Source organism: Triturus cristatus, chromosome 2_2, assembly GCF_964204655.1.
Source record: "Triturus cristatus chromosome 2_2, aTriCri1.1, whole genome shotgun sequence".
Classification (NCBI taxonomy): domain Eukaryota; kingdom Metazoa; phylum Chordata; class Amphibia; order Caudata; family Salamandridae; genus Triturus; species Triturus cristatus.
Genome location: NC_140582.1, coordinates 1227828105 through 1227853070, shown reverse-complemented (window position 1 = coordinate 1227853070; position 24966 = coordinate 1227828105). Strand labels below are relative to the sequence as shown.

Here is a 24966-nt window from a genome sequence, read left to right as displayed (position 1 = left end):
GCCTCTTTCATTGGTAAATTATCGAGTGGTATGAGAGGCGATTACCGCCGGGCAAATACTTGAAAGGTTATCGACTAAAACTGCCGCTACCATTTAACAATTGTGTAATTAGGGAGCGTTTCAAGTGGAGCACATAAGTGATCAATTAATAGGAAAGACAAACAGTAGAAAGATGCAGGAAAAGTTATGATCCAAAGAGAATCCCACATCAGAGATAACGGTAGAGTTAGCTTGTGGAGTGTCAGACTAGCAGTGCAAACTAGGACAGAAACAAACTGAAAAAAATCTATCCCGGTGAACGAAGTGAGAGGGGCTACAAAGGTCTTAATAGTTGTTGTTGTGAAAATAAGTTTCACATTGTTGTTGCTAAGAACTGCCCAGCAGTCACAATGACTTCTACCATTGAAAAAGAAAGTGGTATCATGCTCAAGTATGTAAAAGAAATGGAAAGAATATATAAATACAGTGCATGAAATGCAAGAAAGATGAGAGTAACCAGAATGAGAAAGAATTTGTTTTCAGATAAAGGAGTGAGACTTCTTGTGATAGTGAACTTCAGATCACCATACATGCTAACTGTTAGCAACCCTAAACCATTTTCTTGAATTGAAAATTCAACTAAAGGAATATGGATAAAAAATAAATGAGTTTGAAGGGCACTTTAGCTTAGTATTGGAATTTAAAAGAAAACATAAGCTAAAACGACTGTGCTTGTGGTGAGGGATGAGTCATTTTTGTTTTGCCGGCAAGATAAGTGGAAGCTAAAAACAAGCATGATCTAAAACATGTTAAACAGTTCTTGTGTACTCTTGGAATTCAAGAAAATAAAGCCAAGAGTGGGTGGAAGAAGAAATATCCAATGTGCTTTGAGAGGCGAGTTGTTGAGGTTCCAACACAAAAACACAAACTTCAAAACTATACAAGGTTCAAAATGAGCCTTTTGCAATAGTAGAGGTTTTATGCTCAACTTTGACCAATTTGTCCCATTGAGGATGTGATTGAGGTTCTAGAAAGTTCATAGGGGTTGGTACTTGTAATTATAGCAAAGAAACAAGAGGAAAGGTTGAGGGTGTGCGTAGACCTGCATGGTCAGGTGAATAAGAAATGATTTGAAACACTGGGGAAATGTAGGCATTACTGATGAAAACAGATGTGCTCAGAACATTAGAACTTCCGCATGTGCCCCACCAAATAAATGTGTATTATACAATTAATGGAAAGAGCTTAACTTGTTATATAAGTTAAAATGTGCTGGTTTGTTTTTTCTTATATTTTCTATCTTTAATTCAAGCTTTGGGATTCAAGTTTACATGTTTATTTCTTCGATTTCTTACCTTGGGTGTTAGATTCATTATCTGCTAATAATGTTTGGATTATTTATAATCCATTTTATCTCATGTATTGTTTTTGAATTCTCTTTAATACAGAATTCTTAACTTTAAAAAAATGAAAACATCTTACATCAGTCATAACACCGAAGGGTATATATAAAGTTAAGAGGATGGGGAAGCTGCTGCTGGAAGGAGACAGTAACATCAAATAATATCAGGAGGTGTTCTAGAATTAGGAGTAGATACAAAACATTTGGACTGCTTTCCATGAAAAATGTAAAGACAATGCAGCTACCGATAACCCAGCTTAGCATGGAATGTCATGTACGTCCATATGAATACCAAGAGACAAGTGAGAGGTGGGTTCCCCTTAGTCTGGGTTTATTGCTTAGAATTCAGAAGTTCTAACTCTCCACTGTCTAGTATAACAGTCTGCAGTATTAGTTCAACATCAGACAACTAGTGAATTTGCAGATGGTACTGTAGTTAAAGAACTCATTTACTCAGTCACTCACTGATTGCTGAAATGTGGAAGGTTTATATTTCTAAATGAAGTACTGAAGACAGTCTAATTTGTCCAAATCCAGATAGATTGATTCACTAAGGTACCAAAAGACCTAAAGGCATTATTTAGAGTTTGGAGGATTGAATACTCTGCAACAAAAATGACAATGTCCTGTCCAACATACTACAAGTGCCAACTGCAGACGCAAAATCTGGCACGATTGTGATGGAGTATCCCATCCGCCAAACTCTAAATCAGCCCCTATAATAAATGTCCAATGAGGACATGGACATTTAGATGTAATGTTATTTGTCTTTGATATGTCTCTATTTTACAGCCAGCTTGACCAAGTCTGAGTAGTTTATTTCTTTATCTCTTCTACAGGATCTGCAGAAGAAAAAGTAATGAATTGAACCAGCCTGGGGTCTCTGGGAGAGATGGAATGTGCGAGACTCCTGATTTCTGATCCACATCCCTTTGATGATCGGAGGCTTCCCAAGCCATTCGACTCTGTGCATTAAGATTAAGTGTCAGCACAGCTTGTTCAGATTGAGACAAGGACATGCAACAAGTGTACTGCCTGGCCCATGTACCAGCAGGCAAACACAAACTCTTGAAACAGTAAGCACCACTTGAGTGCGTTGACTCGTGGCTTATAAAGAGTATTCTACCAGAGAGAGGTGGTGGCGGAACAACCCATAACGTGGAGCACATAAACAAGTGGAGAGCTCATTTGAAACAGATGAAACCGTTCCAAAGTATCTTGACATGGTGAACAACGTCTTCCGTCAGAAAAGCACATGTGTACACGTTGTTCACCACAAACACCCATGTGCCCCTGGATCTTGTTTTTTTCTCTACACTGAGTTATCAGTCTTCATCCAGACTGAGTGAAGGAGCAACAGTGGAGAATGGGCACTGTACCACTGGACAATTGTTTCTGGGTCAGGACAGTCAAGGGCACAGGTCCACAGGCTGCGCTCATGCCTGCTTTAAGAATAGTGGTGCGATGTCCTATGCTCTTAGAGAGTTGTTTCTGCTGGAGGTCTATGAGTTACCCACTTAGGATTCTCTGGAGAGGCCACGGGCTGATGATGTGAAAGGTCATACGATGTGCCAGTCGTGCGCTCCTCTCCATCCCACTGGACCACATGTGCTATTGAAGCGTTTAGGGAGGAGAGGGGCTAGCTGGGAGCATTAAAGGCCAGTCACAGGAGAGTATGGTCAGCAAAGAGTCCAAACATTCTCTGGCACAGTGTAACATCATCAACCAGGATAAAGCCATGACGGTCAGGTCAGTTCTACTGAACCGTGATTCACCTGACATTGAGAGCCGCTTGAAGCGCAGGCGCAACCGCACCCAGCAAGTGCGTTTCAAGGACCAAGTGGATGGCACTGATGGGGACTTGCAGAAGATCCAGTCCGATGTCCCGCCCCCTAAGTCAGCACTCAAAACACAGCCTGCATTTACAAGCCATGTGGATGCTGAAATGAGAATCACCCCTCCTATCATATATTGCTCATCAGCTGGGAGAGTCCTGCCCCAACCTAGTCGCCGACACTGGTACCAGTCAAGGCCTTGCTCCCTCACTCTACCTAACCCCAAGAAAGCATCTATGAGCACTGCCATCCAAACATCACCGAGCCTCCAAAAAACCTTCCCTGCCTTCCGGTTCCGCAGCAAAAGTGTCAGTGATTTTGGAGAAGAAGAGCTGCTGGTAGCTCTCGCCAACCACAGAGAAAAGAGGGAAGTTGTTAGAACAAATGATAAACATGTGTCAAGCTACAATGGAGAAACTAGTAATTCAAGGGCACTAAATGGGGGTATTCCGTCAGCAACAGCCTGTTTCTCTGACCATAACCACCAACCCTCCCCACATCAGGCACTTACAGAAACCAAGAAGCATGCCAGAAGGAGGCAACACCACCAATGGCAACAGGCTCCATTGTGCAGCCGGATCCCAGAGGAAGCTCAATGCCAGAGAAAGGCAGAGAATGGAACTCATCTCAAGGAGCGCTCCCCCAGCAAGCTTCCGCCAAACAGTCCCAAATTTCACCCTTTCTACCCCACAAACGTTCCATTAGAGGATTGTGTACAGATGGACCTGGTGGACTCAAACGATGATGGAAACTTATCTCCTCAATGGATTACACATGAGAGGAGAGGAGAAGCAGTGTCACATGTGAAGCCAAGTTCTGAAGTAAAAGACTGTGATGCGCCGTCTACTTGTAGTAGAGACTCCAAAAGAATGGGCACTCATGCTTCGGAAACCCCCTCCACTCTCACAAAGGATTCGCCGTCTAGCTGTCCTAGCAGTTCTCAGCAGAGTATCCTTCCGTTGGTCCTGGGAACGGTTCAGAACTGTACGGAACCTCCGCCTTCCACCCAGACATCTCAGGATGCAGTTCCCAGAGACGCTGCACTGACTCATGAGCCACCACACAACTCTGCCAGAACTCTAGGCATGCCCCACCCTCAGGACCACAGCTCTGTGAGCGACTGTCCTGCCGTGCCATACATATCACCTGTTGATGAGAGTCCTTCAACACCTCCAGCAAGGCAAGCAATCACCACCCCACACAACAACAGCCCTGATTTAGCCATATCTGCTGCAACTTGCCAGCAAGAATTGACTCAAACCCCAGATAATATCTCTGCTACACCACGACAGCCACATTTGTTCAATGTCAAGAAAGACCTGGGACCTGTGAGTCAAAGAGAGGAGGGAGCACTGAGCACAGACAGCAGCAATAAGCCACTGTCTAGCACATCAGAGCCAGTTCAGCAGCAAGAACTATCAGCTCAGTCCTCACCCTCTCTTCATACTGATGCTGGTGCTCCAAGTTTCAGCTCAAGTTCCCCGTCTCACATCGAAGATCCGCTTGAGGAATACTACACCGTGAGGACTCGGGACCCCCCACCAGCACACATAGAGGCTGCAAGTGAATCTGCAGACCCCACAATCTCATTGGCCAACCCAGCAGGGGAGGCGGGATTGACAGTGGATCCATCACAGACTCTCCGTCAGGTTCAGGACTTGTTGGAGCTGGTAGCCGCTGCCAAGGGCCGAGTGGACTTGGCCAAAGAGGACAGGGATCTTTTATCTCAGGGACGCCGGGAAAGGGCAGGGTGCCTGAGCGTGAACAGAGATGCAGGTCCCAACCAGGCTAGGCAGTACTATAAGGGGGATGTGTCTGCCCGGCTCCAGGCCCTGGAAGGGGTGCTCGAAACAAGCCAACAGACCATCAAGGTTCTTCTGGACGTCATCCAAGATCTGGAGAAGAAGGAAGCCCAGCGAGATGGGTGAGTCTAATATTCTCTCACCTATGTGAGATCCCAGTGCATAAGTAGTGGGTGGGCATTTCAGAATGGTAGTTATCTGCACGTGCTCCCAAAGCGAGGAATGCGATCCATTTCTCTGTGGACACCATAGGAAGCATTTGGCCTTTAATGTCCTCTGTGGAATATCTGAGCTCAACTGAAGCTGTGTATGTTCCAAGAAAATGACAAAGGAGGTTGTGCAGATCTTTGTTGATGGTACTGTGGGAAGTGTTTCCTGCTGGCGAGTGGCAATTAGTTCCAGATTTTTGGGGCAGTTCGAGAAAGACTGATACAGTGCTGTTTTGCTTCGCAAGGTTGGAAATTCAAGATGGAGGCTGTTGGCCATTCCAATGGTAGTTTTGGCCAGGTGATGGACAAGACCATTAGGTGCTCAGAGTGGAGCTTTTCCAGGTAATACCACCTGGTTTCCAAGACCTCCATGGACAGCCAGACAAGAGTGACCAGAACTGGAGTGATGTGGTCAAGCCTGGCAGCTGCATGAAGGGTGCAGCGGTGTCGGTCACTTGTCACCACAGTCGCCAAATGGCCTGGTTCATTTCGTGTTTGTTGCTTTGTAGAAAAATCTTGGTAGGAAAACACTGGTTAATACGATTTGGTTAAAAAACAATGTGTTCAGGCCTTTCTTAGTAGAATAAGCATATTTCAGTGTAACTATATTAAACTATTGTAGGTATGTATGTGGTATTTATATAGCCATAAATAGCACTAAGACAGTGGAGCACTATACGTAGAAAAAAGGCAACAGAGACCCATACATAGACAAAAGCCAGGGGAGCGCCAGACATAGCACTAATGCAAAAAGAACAAATGATGGACGGAATGCGGAACAATGTCATACATTCACCCCCAGTACAGAGATCTGAGCCTAAATCCATCGTTTTTTTGCTCACCATGCCATTCCAGTTTGGACCCAGCCATATGCAAATCAGTCTTCACCCTATGCCCAATGGGAAATTGCAAAAGAATAATGGATTCAACCCAGATCTCTTGACTGGGGGGAATGTTTCGATTTGTTCTGCATTCCGTCCATCAATTGTGCGTCTTTAGCTTTCTCGACCTAAGTGCGCCGGGTATGCCCAGACGTGGGTCCCAGGCTCACTGGCTGAAGAGGGGTGAAACCGGTCCTAGGATGCTTGTTTCGCTCCAGGGAGGACCTGTCTTGGCAGTTTGGGTTGGACTGTTCCCATGAGGTGAAGGGTCAAGACTGATTTGCATATGGGTAGGTCTAAACTGGGGTGGCATGGGGAGCAGAAGAATGATGGATTTAACCCAGATCTCTTAACCCCTTCAGTGCCCGCCCCTTTCCCCGCCCAGTGCCGGCCGTTGCATTAGCGGGCGGGGTCTATGACGAGCTGGACTCGTCATGGGCACAGCGCCACCGCGGCCCATGACGAGTCCAGCTCGTCATGGGCACTGAAGGGGTTAACTGGGGGTGAATGTTTTGATTTGTTCTGCATTCCGTCCATCAATTGGGTGTCTTTATCATACATAGCACTAAGGCAGTGAAGTGCCATACGTAGATAAAAGGCAGTGGAGCGCACGCAGTGGAGCGCCATACATAACACTAATGCAGTGGAGTGTCATACATAGCACTAATGCAGTGGAGTGCCATACATAGCACTAAGGCAGTGGAGCGCCATACATAGCACTAAGGCAGTGGAGCGCCATACATAGCACTAACGCAGTGGAGTGCCATACATAGCACTTACGCAGTGGAGCACTGTTGGAAAGTGGATTACTGGTTGGGGCAAATGTAGGTCTGCCACTGCAATAAGGCCACTAACACATGATAGGACCCAGCATAGGTCTTAGAAAATTATTCCTATGCTCAGCCCATGTTAACGTGGCTGCGAGCAGACAGGCTTAACTTCAAAGACAGGTATGTAAAGCATTTAAAAACACCAATTCAGTAAAAAATTAAGACACAACACAAAATAAAAATCCAACACCAATTTATAAAAATAGGTAATAGTTTTATCTTTTAAATGACACCAAAATGAAAACAAATCCACTCTAGGGAACCAGAGATATGACTTTTTAAAGATTAGTCACTTTCTAGTGCTTAGAAACCAACAGGCCCCTTTTAGTCATTTCGCTTTCTCTAACAGGGACACACCTTTAGAAATTGTTCTGGAGAATTTCTCACCACTGTGTTGTGCAGCCTTCTCCAGCAGGCTGGGTCCAGTTAGAACTCCTTCCTGAAGTTCCGCTTGCGGGTCCCAAAGTATCCAGCACACAGTCCAAGGTTCTGGAATCTCCAAGAGGGTCCTTGAAAGTGTGAAACTCCAATTCCGCAATCCACTTGAATGAAACCCTTACAAATCCACTGGTACTCCAGGCTGGGAATTCTTTGGGAATGTCCAGGTGAGCTCGGTTAACCTGTAGCCTGCAGGGAGTCCACTCTTTAGTTCTTTTACAGCAAGGTAGAAGGAGAAGGAGTTGGCCTAACAGCTAGGGCGCTCGACCTCGGACCTGGGGAACAGGGTTCGAGTCTCGGTAATGACGCTGAACATCCTGTGATTCTGGGCAAATCACGCAATCTCCCCGTGCCAAACAAAAAAAAAAAAATGAATGTGTGTCCTCATGTAACGTAACTGGTGCTCTGTAAAGCGCTCTGATACCATATAAAACTCTGCAAAAAAAAGGTAGTCCACTTGGCTGTAGTTTCAGATCGTGCAGTCTTTAGAGGGCAGGCCTTAGAAATTGCACTTCAAAAGTCTCAGCATGGCAACGTCTTGCTTTCTTAAGTTTCAAGCAGCAGATCTTGAGGGAACTGCCCCTCTCAGATACTTATTCCAAGTTCTCTGGGTCAAGCAGGAGGTCACTTCTGACCAATGAGAGCAGGGTAACTCCTCCAAGATATGACCACATCCTGTAGAGTGTGGCATTATTTTGTCCCAGAGTGCATCAAATCTTCCAAATCCATAATGGCTGGTTTTGCAACAAGGAGGTAAGAGCTGGCTAAACACACCCCTAGGATGGCTAATTTACTTAGACTCTCCCCCTGCATCTGCTCATACCTTCCTTAATCCTACCATCTGCCTAAGGTGGGAAGTTCAGAGTTACAAATGACACTATTCTCTGCTCTCCTCTTTGAAGAACATAGTTTACAACCCCTCCCCTTGGCCTGACATTCCTATGGAACAGCACACTGCCCTGCCAGTAGAGCTGGGTAACCCCAGGGGCTCTGTATCACCTCTACAAGGCAGCCTGGCTAATCCACTTAACTCTGACCAATCAGGACAGACCACTAGATGAGTGAATGTGGACTTACAAACAAGAAAGTCTTATAACTTCCTCTATGTACACTTTAGGAGAAATTCAACAATACGATATTGTTGGATTTATTAGTACCATTCTGGGAAGACTTCGAATGGCATTTCTAGCCCTCTCCTATCAAGAGTTATTAATCAATAACTTCCTACCATGTTAACCTATGCAACTGGGGATTTGCAATGGGAAAAATGACTTGGGCCATTTTTGCAGCACCAGGGCTTACAAAAACATATTTTATAAGTACTTGGCTTATATCTACAGGAACCCCACCCCATGTGCAACTAGAGGAGACTTTAGGGGTTCTAAATCTGTAGAAGTATTGTAGATCCTCCCTCCACAGTGCTCCTAGCATCAAAGTCGAATTCGAGCTGCACTTTACCACAATGTGGGGAGTGAAATGTGAAATTTCTAACCCTGGGCGTTACACTACGCTTAGCCCACGTAGTGTACGTAGCGCTGCCTGCTTCGTAGTTTTTGAAGTAGGCGAAGCAGGCAAGCGCTATGCACACACCAGGGCGAAGCGTAGCTGCCTGCCGCCCGCAACCCGCCTCCCGCCCGCCCTCCTTTTAAAATATATCTTGCATGTTAAATAATTAAAAGTAAAGAGACTTACCTGAAGCGCGGCGTCTCCGGGGCTCCCTCTTCCTCGTTTTCAACTTCTTGTGACAAATGCGCATGCGCGGACGCCCGCACATGCGCATTTCTTGCGAGAAATGCGCATGCGCGGGCGTCCACGCATGCGCAGCAAGAAATGCCATGCGCGGGTGTCTGCGCATGCGCATTTGTCACAAGAAGTTGGAAACGAGAAAGAGGGAGCCCCGGAGACGCCACGCTTCAGGTAAGTCTCTTTACTTTTAATTATTTAACATACAGGGTATTATTTAGAAGGAGGGTGGGTGGGAGGCGGGCGGCGTGTAGTGGGGCTACTCGGAGCGCGCAAGTGTGCGTAGATTTGGGCACACTACGCGCTGCTTCACGTAGCCCCACTACGCCCACTACGCCCACCCTTAGAAATTTCACTAAACCCAGGGCATATAAAACTCATTTTATAAGGATGTATCTTATACATATCTGACCCCCCACCCCTGGGACACCTAGGGAAGACCCTGGGGGTGCCTAATATGCCAAAACATTGTAGGTTATCCATTTTTAAGTGCCTCAAACCCCCAAGTCGAGTTTGGTCAAAATGTACTTTTTAAAAGTAGTCCTGGCACCTAGGGCTGCTTTTAAACTGTCCTCAGGCCTCAGCAGTGCACACATGCAAGTGCAAAAAGAGCTACTGGCCTCTAAACTGCCACGCCCTAGGGTGCTAGGGACTTCTAGGTAGTTTCAATCCCCCTGCCCTATTATATACTAGGGGCTTATAGGGTAGGTCATGCCATTCACAGGGGTACTCCACCATACCATTGTGTACCCTAGTGTATGTAGCTGTTTTAACTGTATTCTAATGTGTCTCCTTCAGCATAGCACTGGCCCATGGCCTGGTTAGGCAGAGCCCAGGGTCAGTCAGAGTCAGTTACCACCAGTATCAGTTAGCAAAAAGTTGGGGGGTGCCCAGGGCACAGAATGACATTGCAACAAGCGCCATACGTAGGCAAAAGGCAGCGGAGCGCCATACATAGACAAAAGGCAGCAGAGCGCCATACGTAGGCTAAAGGCAACGAAGCGCCATACCTAGACAAAAGGCAGCGGAGCACCATATGTAGACAAAGGGCAACGGAGCGCCATACGTAGACGAAAGGCAGCGGAGCGCCATACGTAGACAAAGGGCAGCGGAGCACCATACGTAGACTAAAGGCAGCGAAGTGCCATACGTAGACTAAAGGCAGCGAAGCGCCATACGTAGACAAAAGGCAGCGGAGCACCATACATAGACAAAGGGCAGTGGAGCGCCATATGTAGACAAAAGGCAGCGGAGCGCCATACGTAGACAAAGGACAGCAGAGCACAATACGTAGATTAAAGGCAGCGAAGTGCCATACGTAGACTAAAGGCAGCAAAGCGCCATACGTAGACAAAAGGCAGCGGAGCACCATACGTAGACAAAGGGCAGCGGAGCGTTATACGTAGCACTAAGGCAGTGGAGTGCCATACCTAGCACTAAGGCAGTGGAGCGACATACGTAGGAAAAGGGCAGTGAAGCGCCATACCAAGACAAAAGGCAGCGGAGCGCCATACGTAGACAAAAGGCAGCGGAGCACCATATGTAGACAAAGGGCAACGGAGCGCCATACGTAGACAAAAGGCAGCGGAGCGCCATACGTAGACAAAGGGCAGCGGAGCACCATACGTAGACTAAAGGCAGCGAAGCGCCATACGTAGACAAAAGGCAGCGGAGCACCATACAAAAACAAAGGGCAGTGGAGCGCCATACGTAGACAAAAGGCAGCGGAGCGCCATACGTAGACAAAGGGCAGCGGAGCACCATACGTAGACTAAAGGCAGCGAAGCGCCATACGTAGACAAAAGTCAGCGAAGCACCATACGTAGACAAAGGGCAGCGGAGCGTTATACGTAGCACTAAGGCAGTGGAGCGCCATACATAGCACTAAGGCAGTGCAGCAACATACGTAGAAAAAGGGCAGTGAAGCGCCATACCTAGACAAAAGGCAGCGGAGCACCATATGTAGACAAAAGGCAGCGGAGCGCCATACGTAGACAAAGGGCAGCGGAGCGCCATATGTAGACTAAAGGCAGTGAAGCGCCATACATAGACTAAAGGCAGCGAAGCGCCATACGTAGACAAAAGGCAGCGGAGCACCATACATAGACAATGGGCAGTGGAGCGTTATACGTAGATAAAAAAGCCGCGGCGGAGCGCCATACGTACACAAAGGGCAGCGGAGCACCGTACGTAGACTAAAGGCAGCGAAGCGGTGGCCAAGATGGCGGGGTGAGCGGACGCTTCCTCCCGTAGCTCCTCCGGCCCGGCCAAGCTAAAGCCCTTTTCTTATGCTTCTCTCCCCCCGCTGAGGCTCAGCGCGGGAGAGGAGCGTGGCGGAACATCAGGGGCATACACCGGTGCTGTTTTTGTCCGGATCGCCCCGGGGGAACCCCCCCAAAAGTTCGCCCGAGATCAAGGGACGACGGCGGCGAGCCCGAGGGGCGGAGCGTATTGAAGAGCTGTCCGGGCGCCTCGGTTGGGCCTGGTGCTGAAAGTTGCGGTTTGGAGGGGATCTGGCCCGCCGCTTGACGGTGACTGAAGGAGCCTGGCAGGAAGGGGCCCAACGGTGTGGACGGCTTAGGACGGGTGCCCCGGCACTCGGGCTGGTGATGGCGACACCTTGCACTGCGGAAGCCCTGACCCCTAGCCGAGGTACGGCGGACTCTCTGATGGGGTCGGACCATCTGGCCCCCTGTGCGTGACAATCGGGGGCCGGGGGTGGAACCTATTTTACTGCGGGGTGCCTCGGGGCCCCGGAGGTGTCGCCGGGCCTAGTCGTTTTGGCTTGCTCCGACCGGCCGCCATTTTGTCCCCGAAGGAGCAGTGGTGGCGGTTTCCGCTGAAGTCCTGGCTGCTGGCGGCGGGCGACCTCCCGCTATTGCTGGACTGCCTACCGGAGGGATGAGCTGTTGGGACCCCTCCGCTGCGGCCTCCTTGGTTGTCTCACGCTAGCTCTTGCGGCTGCCGGTGACCGGACTAGGCCGCCATTTTGTCACCTGTGACGCAGCGACCTCACTTGTGGGGGATACCCGGGCCGAGTGCTAGCCGGCGGCTGAGCTTCCCTGGGGCACTTGGACCAGTGCCCGACTGCGGAGCTGGCGATGTCTGGAAAAGGAGGCCCGAAGAAAGGGGACCGTACTCTACCGGACATGCTTGGCAGGGCCCAGCACTTGCGGGACAGGGCACAGCCCTCACCGGGGCCCTCCCGGGCTCCGGCAGATGTGACTGGAGGGGAGCCACCCGTCACGAGGGCCTTTATGGAGGAACTGTTTAGCTCCCTCAGGGAGGACTTCCAGACACTGAAGCGGGAGGTGGCCAGCGAGGTCCGAGAAGTGCGCAGAGAGGTGGAGGGCCTAGGTGAGCGTGTGGAAGCGGCGGAGACGGAGGGCCAACAGCGAGCGGAGGAGATAGTCCATCTCCAGCAGGACGTTCTTCGCCTCCGGGAACAGTGTGTGGAGCTCCAGGCCCACTCTGAGGACCTTGAGAACAGATCTCGGAGGAACAACATCCGAGTGCGGGGCGTGCCGACTGCGGATGAGGGGTCCGATCTGGGGGGCTACCTGCGGGCCCTGTTCCGAGAGATCCTGGGGGAGGCCACGGACTTTCCCATCAGCATCGACAGGGCGCATAGGGTTGGCCGTCAGCGCCAGCCATCGGCACCCCCGCCGGACATTCTGGCCTTCCTGCCCGACTTTCCACTAAAGGAGCGCATCATGGCTGAAGCCCGCAGGAAACAGCCCCTGACCTTTCGGGATCGGCCAGTGGCGCTTTACCAGGACCTCTCCGCCATCACTCTGCAGAAACGCAGGTCCTTTAGGATTGCCACTGACTTTTTGCGCGAGCATGAGACGCCGTACTCTTGGGGTCACCCCTTCCGCCTGATTTTTCGGTGGAACGGAGTATTACACCAGCTACGCTCCTTGCAAGACATTTGTGGTGTCCTGGGGCTCACGGCAGCGGAGGAGGAGGGAGCTACGCCGTCGTGGAGGTCCTCGGAGGGACGGAATCGGCGGAGGTCAACGAGGCGGCGCTCAGCGACCAGTGCAGGGCGCCCGGACTCCCCTACCATTAGGGCGGACAGGGCTGACGCCCTGAGGGCGGCGGCCGGGGACTCAACCGGCTCCTCTAGCGTGGCCTTGACGGCCTAACACGCACTCCGGGGGGAGATGTCTTTAGCTTCTTAACATGCTTGGCACGGGGCGGGGGGGTTGGGGGGAGCGGGGGGAGGTGAGTGGCCGGACGTCCACTTTGCTCTTTTCTACGGACTTGCCCTTTGGGGCTTGACTGAGACTATGGGGTGTTTGAGTTTGGGGATGGCTAGTTGCCGAGGTTGGGTTTTGGGTGGGGGAGGGGGTTGTTTTGGGGTTGGGAAGGTCCCGTCCGATGTTGTCTATGCCCGTTTTGTTTTGGCTTGTCCCGCGCTGCGGCCCCGCGCGCCCCGCCCGCTGATTCCCTACCCATTGCATGGCGCTCCCGATCCCTGTGAGGAATGCCGGGCCTAAAGGTAGTGACCCTTAATGTTCAGGGTCTGAATAACCCGGTGAAGCGCAGAGCGATCCTGTCGTTGCTGGAGGGGACACAGGCGGACATTTGCCTTTTGCAGGAGACACACTTATTGCCCCGAGACTGCCATAGGATGCGCTCTGCTAAGTTCCCCACCCAGTTCTTTTCCTCGGCAGCGAACAAGACAGCGGGGGTGGCCATTCTCCTAGCGAGCTCCTTTCGGGGGGAGGTGTTGCATAAGTGTGCTGAACAGAAGGGGAGGCTCCTTGCGTATCGCATGCGCCTGGGAGGCATAGCATTTACAGTTGGCTCCGTTTATAGCCCAAACGAGCATCAGGAGCGCTTCCTAGATTCCGCGCTGGTGGATGTCACTGCTTCCCCAGACCGACACATTATCTTGGGCGGAGACCTCAACATTGTCTTTGACTCTGGGATGGACAGATCGGCCCAGCGCTTTCCGCAGACGGGGGAGCTGTCCCAGGATGGGAAGGCCCGGATTGCGGAAATGGACTTGCATGATCTCTGGCGCTCCCTGCACCCCACGGATAGGGACTACTCTTTCTTCTCGCACGCACACCGCACCTACTCACGGCTGGACTACCTTCTGGTGAGTGGACCGATGCGTGCCGCTGCCACGGCGGCGGACATCGGGGTCCTGTCCCTGTCTGACCACTCTCCAGTCACCGGCGTTTTCCGGTGGCCGGCGGCCTCCCCCTCTCGGGGGGCGTGGCGCCTCCGGGACACACTTCTACACAAAAAATCGGTGGTACAACGCGTCGGGGAGGTCATACGGGACTACCTCACTCACAACAGCAACACTGACACTTCGCAGGCGACACAGTGGGCGGCACTGAAGGCCGTCTTACGGGGGGAATTCATCTCTATCTCTGCAGCCGAGAATAAGGAGCGGCAACTGAAGAGGGATGAGTTGACAGCTCAAGTCCGGGAGCTTGAGCAGGTCCACCGCCGTACGGGAGCGCCGAGGGTATGGAGGCAGTTGCAGGCAGCGAGGAAGCTCCTTTCGGCTCTGGATCTTGATAGGGCGGAGTACGCCGCCTTACGCTTGAAACATGCCTACTACACTGGGGGGGACAGATGTGGCAAGTTCCTAGCACACCGGCTCCGGGTCGCGCAACAGCGCAGCGTGGTGAAAGAACTGGTGGGTGCGGACGGGGGGGTTGTCTCCGGGGACGCGGAGGTAGCGGAGACTTTCCGCGGCTTCTACGAGGCGCTATATGCTGAGGAGCCCTCCTCGCCACGGGATGCCGATAGCTATCTGGAGTCGGTGACCCTCCCGGTACTGGACCCGGCTCAGGCTGACCACCTGGAGCGGGACATCCATGTGGAGGAGGTGATTTCGGCTATCGCGCGGCTGAAACATGGCAAGGCCCCGGGCCCGGACGGGTACACGTCGCTATTCTACAAGACTTTTTGCACGACCGTGGCCCCTGTCCTTACGCGGCTGTTTAACTCCTTCTCCGAACCGGGAGCCATCCCTCCGGATCTCCTGAGGGCGACGGTCGCGGTAATCCCGAAGCCTGGGAAGGATCGGGCCCTCTGCGGCTCGTACCGGCCCATCTCGCTCCTAAATGTCGACCTCAAGTTGTACACGGGGATTCTCGCATCCAGGCTGGGTCCACACCTCCCCGATTTGGTGGAGGCGGACCAGGCTGGTTTTGTGCCCGGTAGACAGACGGTTGACAACACCAAGAGAGTGGTGCATGTTCTGGAGAAGGCCTCAAGGATCTCGGGGGAGCGGATGTTGTTGTCCGTTGATGCGGAGAAGGCCTTCGACAGAGTTCACTGGCCGTATCTTGAGCGGGTCCTCACAAAACTGGGAATCGGCGATAAGTTCCGCACCATGGTATTTAATTGCTATAAGCATCCTTCAGCGTCGGTGCGGGTAAACGGGGGTAGCTCTGGTGGCTTCGCCATCGAGCGCGGCACGCGGCAGGGCTGCCCTCTCTCGCCGCTCCTGTTTGCCCTCTACATGGAGCCGTTTGCTCAGAGGATCCGTAATAATCCGGATGCTGTCGGGGTCCGGATGGGCCGGTACGTCCACACCGTCAGTCTCTACGCGGATGATGTCCTGCTGACTTTGGATGACCCTAGGAGGTCGCTACCTGCTTGCCTCCGAGAGTTGGACGCCTTTGCGGGGGTGGCCGGCTTCAAAATGAATATGAGCAAGTCGATGGCATTAGACGTGTCCCTGGCTGCGGACACCAGGAGGGATCTTCAACGGCTCTTCCCCATGCAGTGGTCCTCGTCCACGGTGCCGTATCTGGGGATTTTGCTGGCGCCTACATTATCGGAGATGGTTACGGCCAATTATGCCTCCCTCAGCAGGAAGATCAAGGACGAGCTTGGCCGATGGAACAAAGGCCTGCTGTCCTGGCTGGGGAGAATCGCGGCGGTCAAAATGACGGTGCTGCCCCAGATACTATATCTTTTCCGAGCCCTTCCGCTCCAGCCCCCGGTGGGCTGGATCCGACAAATGCAGGCTGACATCTCTCGCTTTGTCTGGCAGGGCCGCAGGCCACGCATGAAGAGAGTCCTCTCCACGCTCGCTCCGGAGGCGGGGGGCCTCGGCATTCCGGACCTCCGTAAGTACTTTCAGGCGGCACAGCTTCGCTACCTGGTGGAGTGGAGCAGGTGGGAGTCCGACAAACATTGGCTTTTTCAAGACCAGGCAGTGGCGGGCCGCACCTTACAAGAGGTCCCATTCTTGCGCCGCACGCACCGCCCCCCTAATCTTTACGCCTCCTTTGTTACGCGGGTCCCCCTGCGTGTGTGGGACGCGGTCTGCGAAACCCGGGGCCTCACCACCTTCCCCTCGCCGCTCTCGCCCATTGCGGGCAACCCGGACTTCTCCCCGGGGATGGAGCCGGGGGTTTTCTCCCACTGGGTACGGGCGGGCTGCAGGGCACTCTTCCAGATCTATGGTCCGGAGGGCGTGGTTCCTTTTCAGCAACTCCGCCAGGAGTTCGGCCTGACGGAGCTGGACAGATTGCGCTACATGCAAGTTCGGCATTGGGCCCTCCAGCCTCAGGTGCGTGCCACCGCTGCCCGTCCAATTACACCGTACGAGCGGTGGTTGGCTACTCGGACCTCCGACGCTAAACTGATCACTGATCTGTATAAACACCTACAACCCCCGCCGTTTCACTACTATAACCCGGGGAGGGAGCGCTGGCACAGGGAATTGGGTAGGACACTCAGCCATAAGGAATGGGACCAAATTGCGTATCGGGCTCGGCACTCTGCATACCACACGGGCCTTACGGAGACATTCACTAAGGTGTCCACATACTGGTACTACACCCCGGAGAGACTGTATGAAATGCATAAACACACTGACAAGGGGTGCTGGCGGAGCTGCGGGCAGGAAGGTACCCTTACACACATTCTATGGGATTGCCCAGTGCTGACCGCCTACTGGAAAGAAGTCTTGGACGAGGTGGATGAGCACTTTGGGATAGAGCTGCCGCGTCTCCCGGCGTATGTCCTGCTGGGCCTCCCCAATGCCCTAATGTACCCACTGAAGTCCCGCAGGGGTAGGCAGATTGCAATAGCGCTGGGGTCTGCGGTTCAGAACATTCTAGTCCACTGGCGCACATCCACCGTCCCCTCCATCACCGGTTGGTTGCATAGGCTCTGGCACGTGCTGGGGATGGAGAAGCTGTCGCTTACGGTTGCGGGGGAGATAGACCAATTTGAAGAGCTATGGCAACCCTTTCTAGCGCTGCTGTCCACTGAATTCCGGGAGCTCACCTGCCCGAGGTACCTTAGGCTTCTCAGACTGAGGCCGCCGGTGACCCCGGCGGACTAGCTTACATGTGAGATGGGGACCCCCGGGGAGGGGGGGGGAGTGCGGGGCTTCCTGGCTTGGGCTGCTTTGATGCGGGACCATAGGACGGGGGGGAGGGGGGAGGGTTGTTGTTTTGTTACTGGGAGGATGGGGGATGGGGGGGGGGGATGGTGTTCTGTTGAGGTGTTGATGGGGGGGGATGCTCTTGCTCAGCTTTGGGGTCTCGGATACGCGCGTGGGATTCCACAGCTTGCAATTCTAGCGTTCAGTCACTGTGTTCTTCCCTTTGAGCCACCGCGCCACCTATTGCCAACCCTCTGGAGATACATCCCCTCTTCTTTGACTGTGTTCCATGTATCCTGCCTCCTGTCCCCCTCCCCCATGGTTTGTTTTGTCTCAATAAAAAGTTTTAAACATAAAGGCAGCGAAGCGCCATACGTAGACTAAAGGCAGCAAAGCGCCATATGTAGACAAAAGGCAACGGAGCACCATACGTAGACAAAGGGCAGCGGAGCGTTATACGTAGCACTAAGGCAGTGGAGCGCCATACATAGCACTAAGGCAGCGGAGCGACATATGTAGACTAAAGGCAGCGGAGCCCTGTACGTAGACAAAAGGCAGCGGAGCGCCATACGTAGACAAAAGGCAGCGGAGCGCCATACGTAGACCAAAAGGCAGCAGAGCGCCATACGTAGACAAAAGGCAGCGGAGCGCCATACGTAGACAAAAGGCAGCGGAGCGCCATACGTAGACAAAAGGCAGCGGAGCGTCATACGTAGACAAAAGGCAGCGGAGCGCCATACGTAGACAAAAGGCAGCGGAGCACCATACATAGACAAAGGACAGCAGAGCGCCATACGTAGATGAAAAAGCCGCGGCGGAGCGCCATACGTACACAAAGGGCAGCGGAGCACCGTACGTAGACTAAAGGCAGCGAAGTGCCATACGTAGACTAAAGGCAGCGAAGCGCCATACATAGACAAAAGGCAACGGAGCACCATACGTAGACAAAGGGCAGCGGTGCGTTATACGTAGCAATAAGGCAGTTGAGCGCCATACATAGCACTAAGGCAGCGGAGCGACATACGTAGACTAAAGGCAGTGAAGCGCCATACCTAGACAAAAGGCAGCGGAGTGCCATATGTAGACAAAAGGCAGCGGAGCGCCATACGTAGACTAAAAGGCAGCGGAACCCTGTACGAAGACAAAAGGCAGCGGAGCGCCATACGTAGACAAAAGGCAGCGGAGCACCATATGTAGACAAAGGGCAACGGAGCGCCATACGTAGACAAAAGGCAGCGGAGCGCCATACGTAGACAAAGGGCAGCGGAGCACCATACGTAGACTAAAGGCAGCGAAGCGCCATACGTAGACAAAAGGCAGCGGAGCACCATACAAAAACAAAGGGCAGTGGAGCGCCATACGTAGACAAAAGGCAGCGGAGCGCCATACGTAGACAAAGGGCAGCGGAGCACCATACGTAGACTAAAGGCAGCGAAGCGCCATACGTAGACAAAAGTCAGCGAAGCACCATACGTAGACAAAGGGCAGCGGAGCGTTATACGTAGCACTAAGGCAGTGGAGCGCCATATATAGCACTAAGGCAGTGCAGCAACATACGTAGAAAAAGGGCAGTGAAGCGCCATACCTAGACAAAAGGCAGCGGAGCACCATATGTAGACAAAAGGCAGCGGAGCGCCATACGTAGACAAAGGGCAGCGGAGCGCCATATGTAGACTAAAGGCAGCGAAGCGCCATACATAGACTAAAGGCAGCGAAGCGCCATACGTAGACAAAAGGCAGAGGAGCACCATACATAGACAATGGGCAGTGGAGCGTTATACGTAGATAAAAAAGCCGCGGCGGAGCGCCATACGTACACAAAGGGCAGCGGAGCACCGTACGTAGACTAAAGGCAGCGAAGCGCCATACGTAGACTAAAGGCAGCGAAGCGCCATACGTAGACAAAAGGCAACGGAGCACCATACGTAGACAAAGGGCAGCGGAGCGTTATACGTAGCACTAAGGCATTGGAGCGCCATACATAGCACTAAGGCAGCGGAGCGACATACGTAGACTAAAGGCAGCGGAGCCCTGTACGTAGACAAAAGGCAGCAGAGCGCCATACGTAGACAAAAGGCAGCGGAGCGCTATACGTAGACCAAAAGGCAGCGGAGCGCCATACGTAGACAAAAGGCAGCGGAGCGCCATACGTAGACAAAAGGCAGCGGAGCGCCATACGTAGACAAAAGGCAGCAGAGCGTCATACGTAGACAAAAGGCAGCGGAGCGCCATACGTAGACAAAAGGCAGCGGAGCACCATACATAGACAAAGGACAGCAGAGCGCCATACGTAGATAAAAAAGCCGCGGCGGAGCGCCATACGTACACAAAGGGCAGCGGAGCACCGTACGTAGACTAAAGGCAGCGAAGCGCCATACGTAGACTAAAGGCAGCGAAGCGCCATACGTAGACAAAAGGCAACGGAGCACCATACGTAGACAAAGGGCAGCGGTGCGTTATACGTAGCACTAAGGCAGTGGAGCGCCATACATAGCACTAAGGCAGCGGAGCGACATACGTAGACTAAAGGCAGCGGAGCCCTGTACGTAGACAAAAGGCAGCGGAGCGCCATACGTAGACAAAAGGCAGCGGAGCGCCATACGTAGACCAAAAGGCAGCGGAGCGCCATACGTAGACAAAAGGCAGCGGAGCGCCATACGTAGACAATAGGCAGCGGAGCGTCATACGTAGACAAAAGGCAGCGGAGCGCCATACATAGACAAAGGACAGCAGAGCGCCATACGTAGATAAAAAAGCCGCGGTGGAGCGCCATACGTACACAAAGGGCAGCGGAGCACCGTACGTAGACTAAAGGCAGCAAAGCGCCATACGTAGACTAAAGGCAGCGAAGCGCCATACGTAGACAAAAGGCAACGGAGCACCATACGTAGACAAAGGGCAGCGGAGCGTTATACGTAGCACTAAGGCAGTGGAGCGCCATACATAGCACTAAGGCAGCGGAGCGACATACGTAGACTAAAGGCAGCGGAGCCCTGTACGTAGACAAAAGGCAGCGGAGCGCCATACGTAGACAAAAGGCAGTGGAGCGCCATACGTAGACAAAAGGCAGCGGAGCACCATACGTAGACCAAAAGGCAGCGGAGCGCCATACGTAGACAAAGGGTAGTGGAGCGCCATACGTAGACTAAAGGCAACGGAGCGCCATACGTAGACTAAAGGCAGCGGAGCGCCATACGTAGACAAAAGGCAGCGGAGCGCCATACGTAGACAAAAGGCAGCGGAGCGCCATACGTAGACAAAAGGCAGCGAAGCGCCATACCTAGACAGAAGGCAGTGGAGCGCCATACATAGCACTAATGCAGTGGAGTGACATACGTAGAAAAAGGGCAGTGAAGCGCAATACCTAGACAAAAGGCAGCGGAGCGCCATACGTAGAGAAAAGGCAGCGATAACTGGTACCAGGAGAGGAAGCCGGCTTGTGGACGGTCAATGCATTGTGATGCAGTGTTCTTTAAAGAGGTGCACAGTATTAATAACCAATGTGATATTTTAATTTATATTAAATGAATGGAGAAAATCAATGTGTCTCTTGTAAAATAGCTCATTACGTTAGCACCTGCTGGTGACGTCAGCTTTTATTTGTAAACCTCCCATTTGAATCCCGAATCCCTGCCAGGCACACTCAGACCCCCATCCTTCTGGCATCGGCACATTGTGCACTATTCATTCGGGCAATATTAATGCCTGATATTTATAGGACTTAGAAATGGCACAAATGAAACAGGAAACGCAAAAAGCAATATATATAGAGGGCCCGTGACTAACACTGTAACAAATGTGCTAGGATTGCAAGCATCTACCCCCAGAATATTGTTGTGGAAAGATTAGTCACGTTTGAAAATGTAAACAGGAAGTACTTAGGGATGCAGTCAGCAGCTTCAAGCAGGGGGGTTGTATTGTGGTAAATAATTTAATTACCGGGACTTAATTTGATGCGGAAAATCTATAATAATAGCTCAGTAAAATAAGAGGCAGAATCCGTGGTATTAGAGGTTCGGAACGGGCTTTATTCCAAAATCAATTCGAATTGAGGACTCCATATTCCATCACCACGAAGGTTCAGGAAGTGAAGGACCCCACTTTATTGACAAGTAATCATTTATATACAATAGGCATTACAGTGAAACAGATGCCGGAGGCGTAACAGTTGATAACAAAGATAAGAACATACATGCGTAACTAAAGTGGGTGTAACTAAAGAACGTCATCAGGTATGATGTCCTAAATGGGTGGTTCCATGAAAGAATTTCGCAATGTCAGCAGAAATACTTGGCAGAGATGCGCACGCAGCAGCATGACGTGTGATTGACGTGTAACTAGGGGATGAAGGGGACTTGACATTTAGCTCTACATGTGGAGACAGAAGTCTGGGGTTATGTCAACCTAATCCCAAATCATATCTAATATCCTATGTTTAAAGAACTGTGTTATCCAGAAAGAAAGGTCTCTTAGGATAGAATCTTATTCTATACTGACTATACTGTCCGTTAGTGCGTGTACAAGCGTCTAAGTGTCTACACTAGATGCGAGGGCAGAAATCTTCCATAGTAATAGGGCTATTGATTACTTGCATGAAGACAGAGAAACCGGGCCCTTTGCTCGGTAGCTGGGAGAATGTTTACTTAAACTACTAGACAGGAATGTGTTGGATAGGGAGCGGAGCAAAGCAGATAATCTTGAAGGTGAAATACAGTTTTTGGCAGGCAACAGGCTGGAGTCAGGCACCGTTAGCCGCGCAGGGAGTAGGACAAAGTTCATGGGTACAGATGCGATCTCAGACTGGAGCTTTCAGAGGCAGAAGGCAGAAAAGACTTGATGGCAGAATCAGGGCCTACTCGTCTGAACTGTAAAATGGGATAAGTGAACCATATAAAGCCGGTGGCCTTTCATACTTAGGAATAGAATATCCGGCCCATTCATGGCGGATCTGAAAGAGGACATGTTGACGGTGGACGCACATGTGTTTGCGTCTTCATAACTGGAACTGGAGGAAACATACATGTACTTATGGTTTATACATGAAACCGTTGGGGTCCAAGATAGGGGACATAACTGACCATAAAAATCCATATTTCCACATTCCCTCCTTGTCCCCTACTTGTCCTTAAGAGATATCAATCTTCATCAATCCATTGATCTGTTCATATAGCATCATTTGTTCTTCTTTCTTCTTCCGGAATCTTGAATGAAAACTTGGATGTGGGATACACGAGGTGGCACACAGACCACAAATCGCTGGTCCACATTGTAGGCATAAACAGCAACTGAATAGTATGAGAAAGCCAATACCTAGGAAGGATAGGACCCTCCATCCAAAGGTAGATAATACACTCCAAAACCAACTGGACCAAGTCCAGGTGCCTGGATTCTGGTGTATCTGGCTTACAATCTTATGAAGGCAAGTTATGGCTCTATATACAGATGGCGAATTTTCTGGTATGAAAATGCAACAGCTTGATCCGATGACCCTACAAGCTCCGCCCCTATCGGCCAGGATGACGTCAAGGACAAGACGATTTTGAAGCACAACAATCCGCATAGCAGACTGCTCTTCTGTTAAATTGCCTAAGGCGGAAATAGTTTCGTTCACTACTGCTTCAAGGGTTCTGGTTAATCTACGTATCAGCTTACTATTGGTAACTGTACCTATATAGGGAAAGAGACCTTTATTGAAATCTGTGTATTTTTCCCATGCTGTCTCAGTGTAATCGACTATTGGGAGATCTCTCCGTTCTCTATTGTGTATTAAATGAGTATTTCTATGATAATCAGGAGGAGCTAGGAAAACAGGTGGCAAAAGGAATCCAATGTAGCAGGTACCATCCCAATCTAGAGGCAAACGTATATATGCAGTCTGACCACATACAAAGTAGGAATGGCGAGAAGCTCTAAATGTAGACTTGCCTTGATCACTGAATTCTATTACAGTGGTGCATTTACTGTGGCCCATGTGTATAGAGCCATTCTTTCTTATACATAATTCACCTTTAACTGGAAATACTGACATAGCGGGCAAAATTGGTGCAGGTTCGGATTCGACATTCAGGATCATGAGATTAAGCGTGAAATTACCTAATCCATATACTTCATTTTCTAGATCAGTTCCTGTTCTTTTGGGAAGTCCCTTCTTGTCAGGGTGGCAGACTTTAAGTAAAACTAAGTGCAGGTTTCCCCATACCCAGTTGTCTTGATAAACTGCGGAATTCGAATCTTGGGAATTAATTAGACTAAACCATGCTCCACAGGAGCCATTGTGTGTGAACGGGTATGGGAAGAGAGGCAGAATTCCTTTATAGTTCTGATAGGGAGGGAGTCGGCCACATATCCAACAATTTGTAGCATTGCTAACCTGATGGGAAAGATAGGGGACATAACTGACCATAAAAATCCATATTTCCACATTATTCAGAGGCATCTCGGGCTGACATTTCCGTTCCCCCCATCGCCCAGGTACTTTTGTCAGGACAACAGCCACGAGAGGCCATTGTGATCCCTGAAACGACCATCTTAATTACATTTTAAGTTCCCAAACTATTTCTATATCTGGTTTCATTGTAGATATAAAAAGAGCCTCTTTACAAATCTTCTTTGACACTAGGATAGGAAGCAGCGGTGTTTGCGATGAACAATAAAGTTGCTTAAATGTCAAGCAGGGGCGGATTGTGTGAACTGTCTGCTACAACCAGCGAAAAAACACACAACTACGAGGAAGGGGCACCAAGGATGCTGCCTGCTACAACCAGCGAAACAACACACAACTATGAAGGAAGGGGCGCCAAGGATGCTGCCTGCAACAACCAGCGAAACAACACACAACTACGAAGGAAGGGGTGCCAAGGATGCTGCCTGCTACAACCAGAGAAAAAACACACAACTACGAAGGAAGGGTAGCCATGGATGCTGCCTGCTACAACCAGCGAAGAAACACACAACTACGAAGGAAGGGGTGCCAAGGATGCTGCCTGCTACAACCAGCGAAAAAACGCACAACTACGAAGGAAGGGGCGCCAAGGATGCTGCCTGCTACAACCAGCGAAAAAACGCACAACTACGAAGGAAGGGGCGCCAAGGATGCTGCCTGCAACAACCAGCGAAAAAACACTCTACTACGAAGGAAGGGGCGCTAAGGATGCAGCCTGCTACAACCAGCGAAACAACACACAACTACGAAAGAAGGGGCACCAAGGATGCTGCCTGCTACAACCAGCGAAACAACACACAACTACGAAGGAAGGGGCGCCAAGGATGCTGCCTGCAACAACCAGCGAAAAAACGCACAACTACGAAGGAAGGGGCGCCAAGGATGCTGCCTGCAACAACCAGCGAAACAACACACAACTACGAAGGAAGGGGCGCTAAGGATGCTGCCTGCTACAACCAGCGAAACAACACACAACTACGAAAGAAGGGGCACCAATGATGCTGCCTGCTACAACCAGCGAAACAACACAC

The 24966-nt window shown here is 51.0% G+C and overlaps 2 protein-coding genes across 2 annotated transcripts in view; one reads left to right on the top strand and one right to left on the bottom strand.

The window, feature by feature from the left end:
• Positions 1–24966, bottom strand: part of LOC146863455 (dedicator of cytokinesis protein 2-like) — a 2657619-nt gene that overhangs the window by 910669 nt on the left and 1721984 nt on the right. The gene's annotated exons all lie outside the window — the stretch shown is intronic.
• Positions 2912–24966, top strand: part of LOC146863456 (uncharacterized) — a 447230-nt gene continuing 425175 nt past the window's right edge. Inside the window, exon 1 of the mRNA XM_085642886.1 lies at positions 2912–5140. Coding sequence (XP_085499012.1) covers positions 3057–5140 — 2084 coding nt within the window. The 5' untranslated portion in view covers positions 2912–3056. The remainder of the gene's footprint in view (positions 5141–24966) is intronic.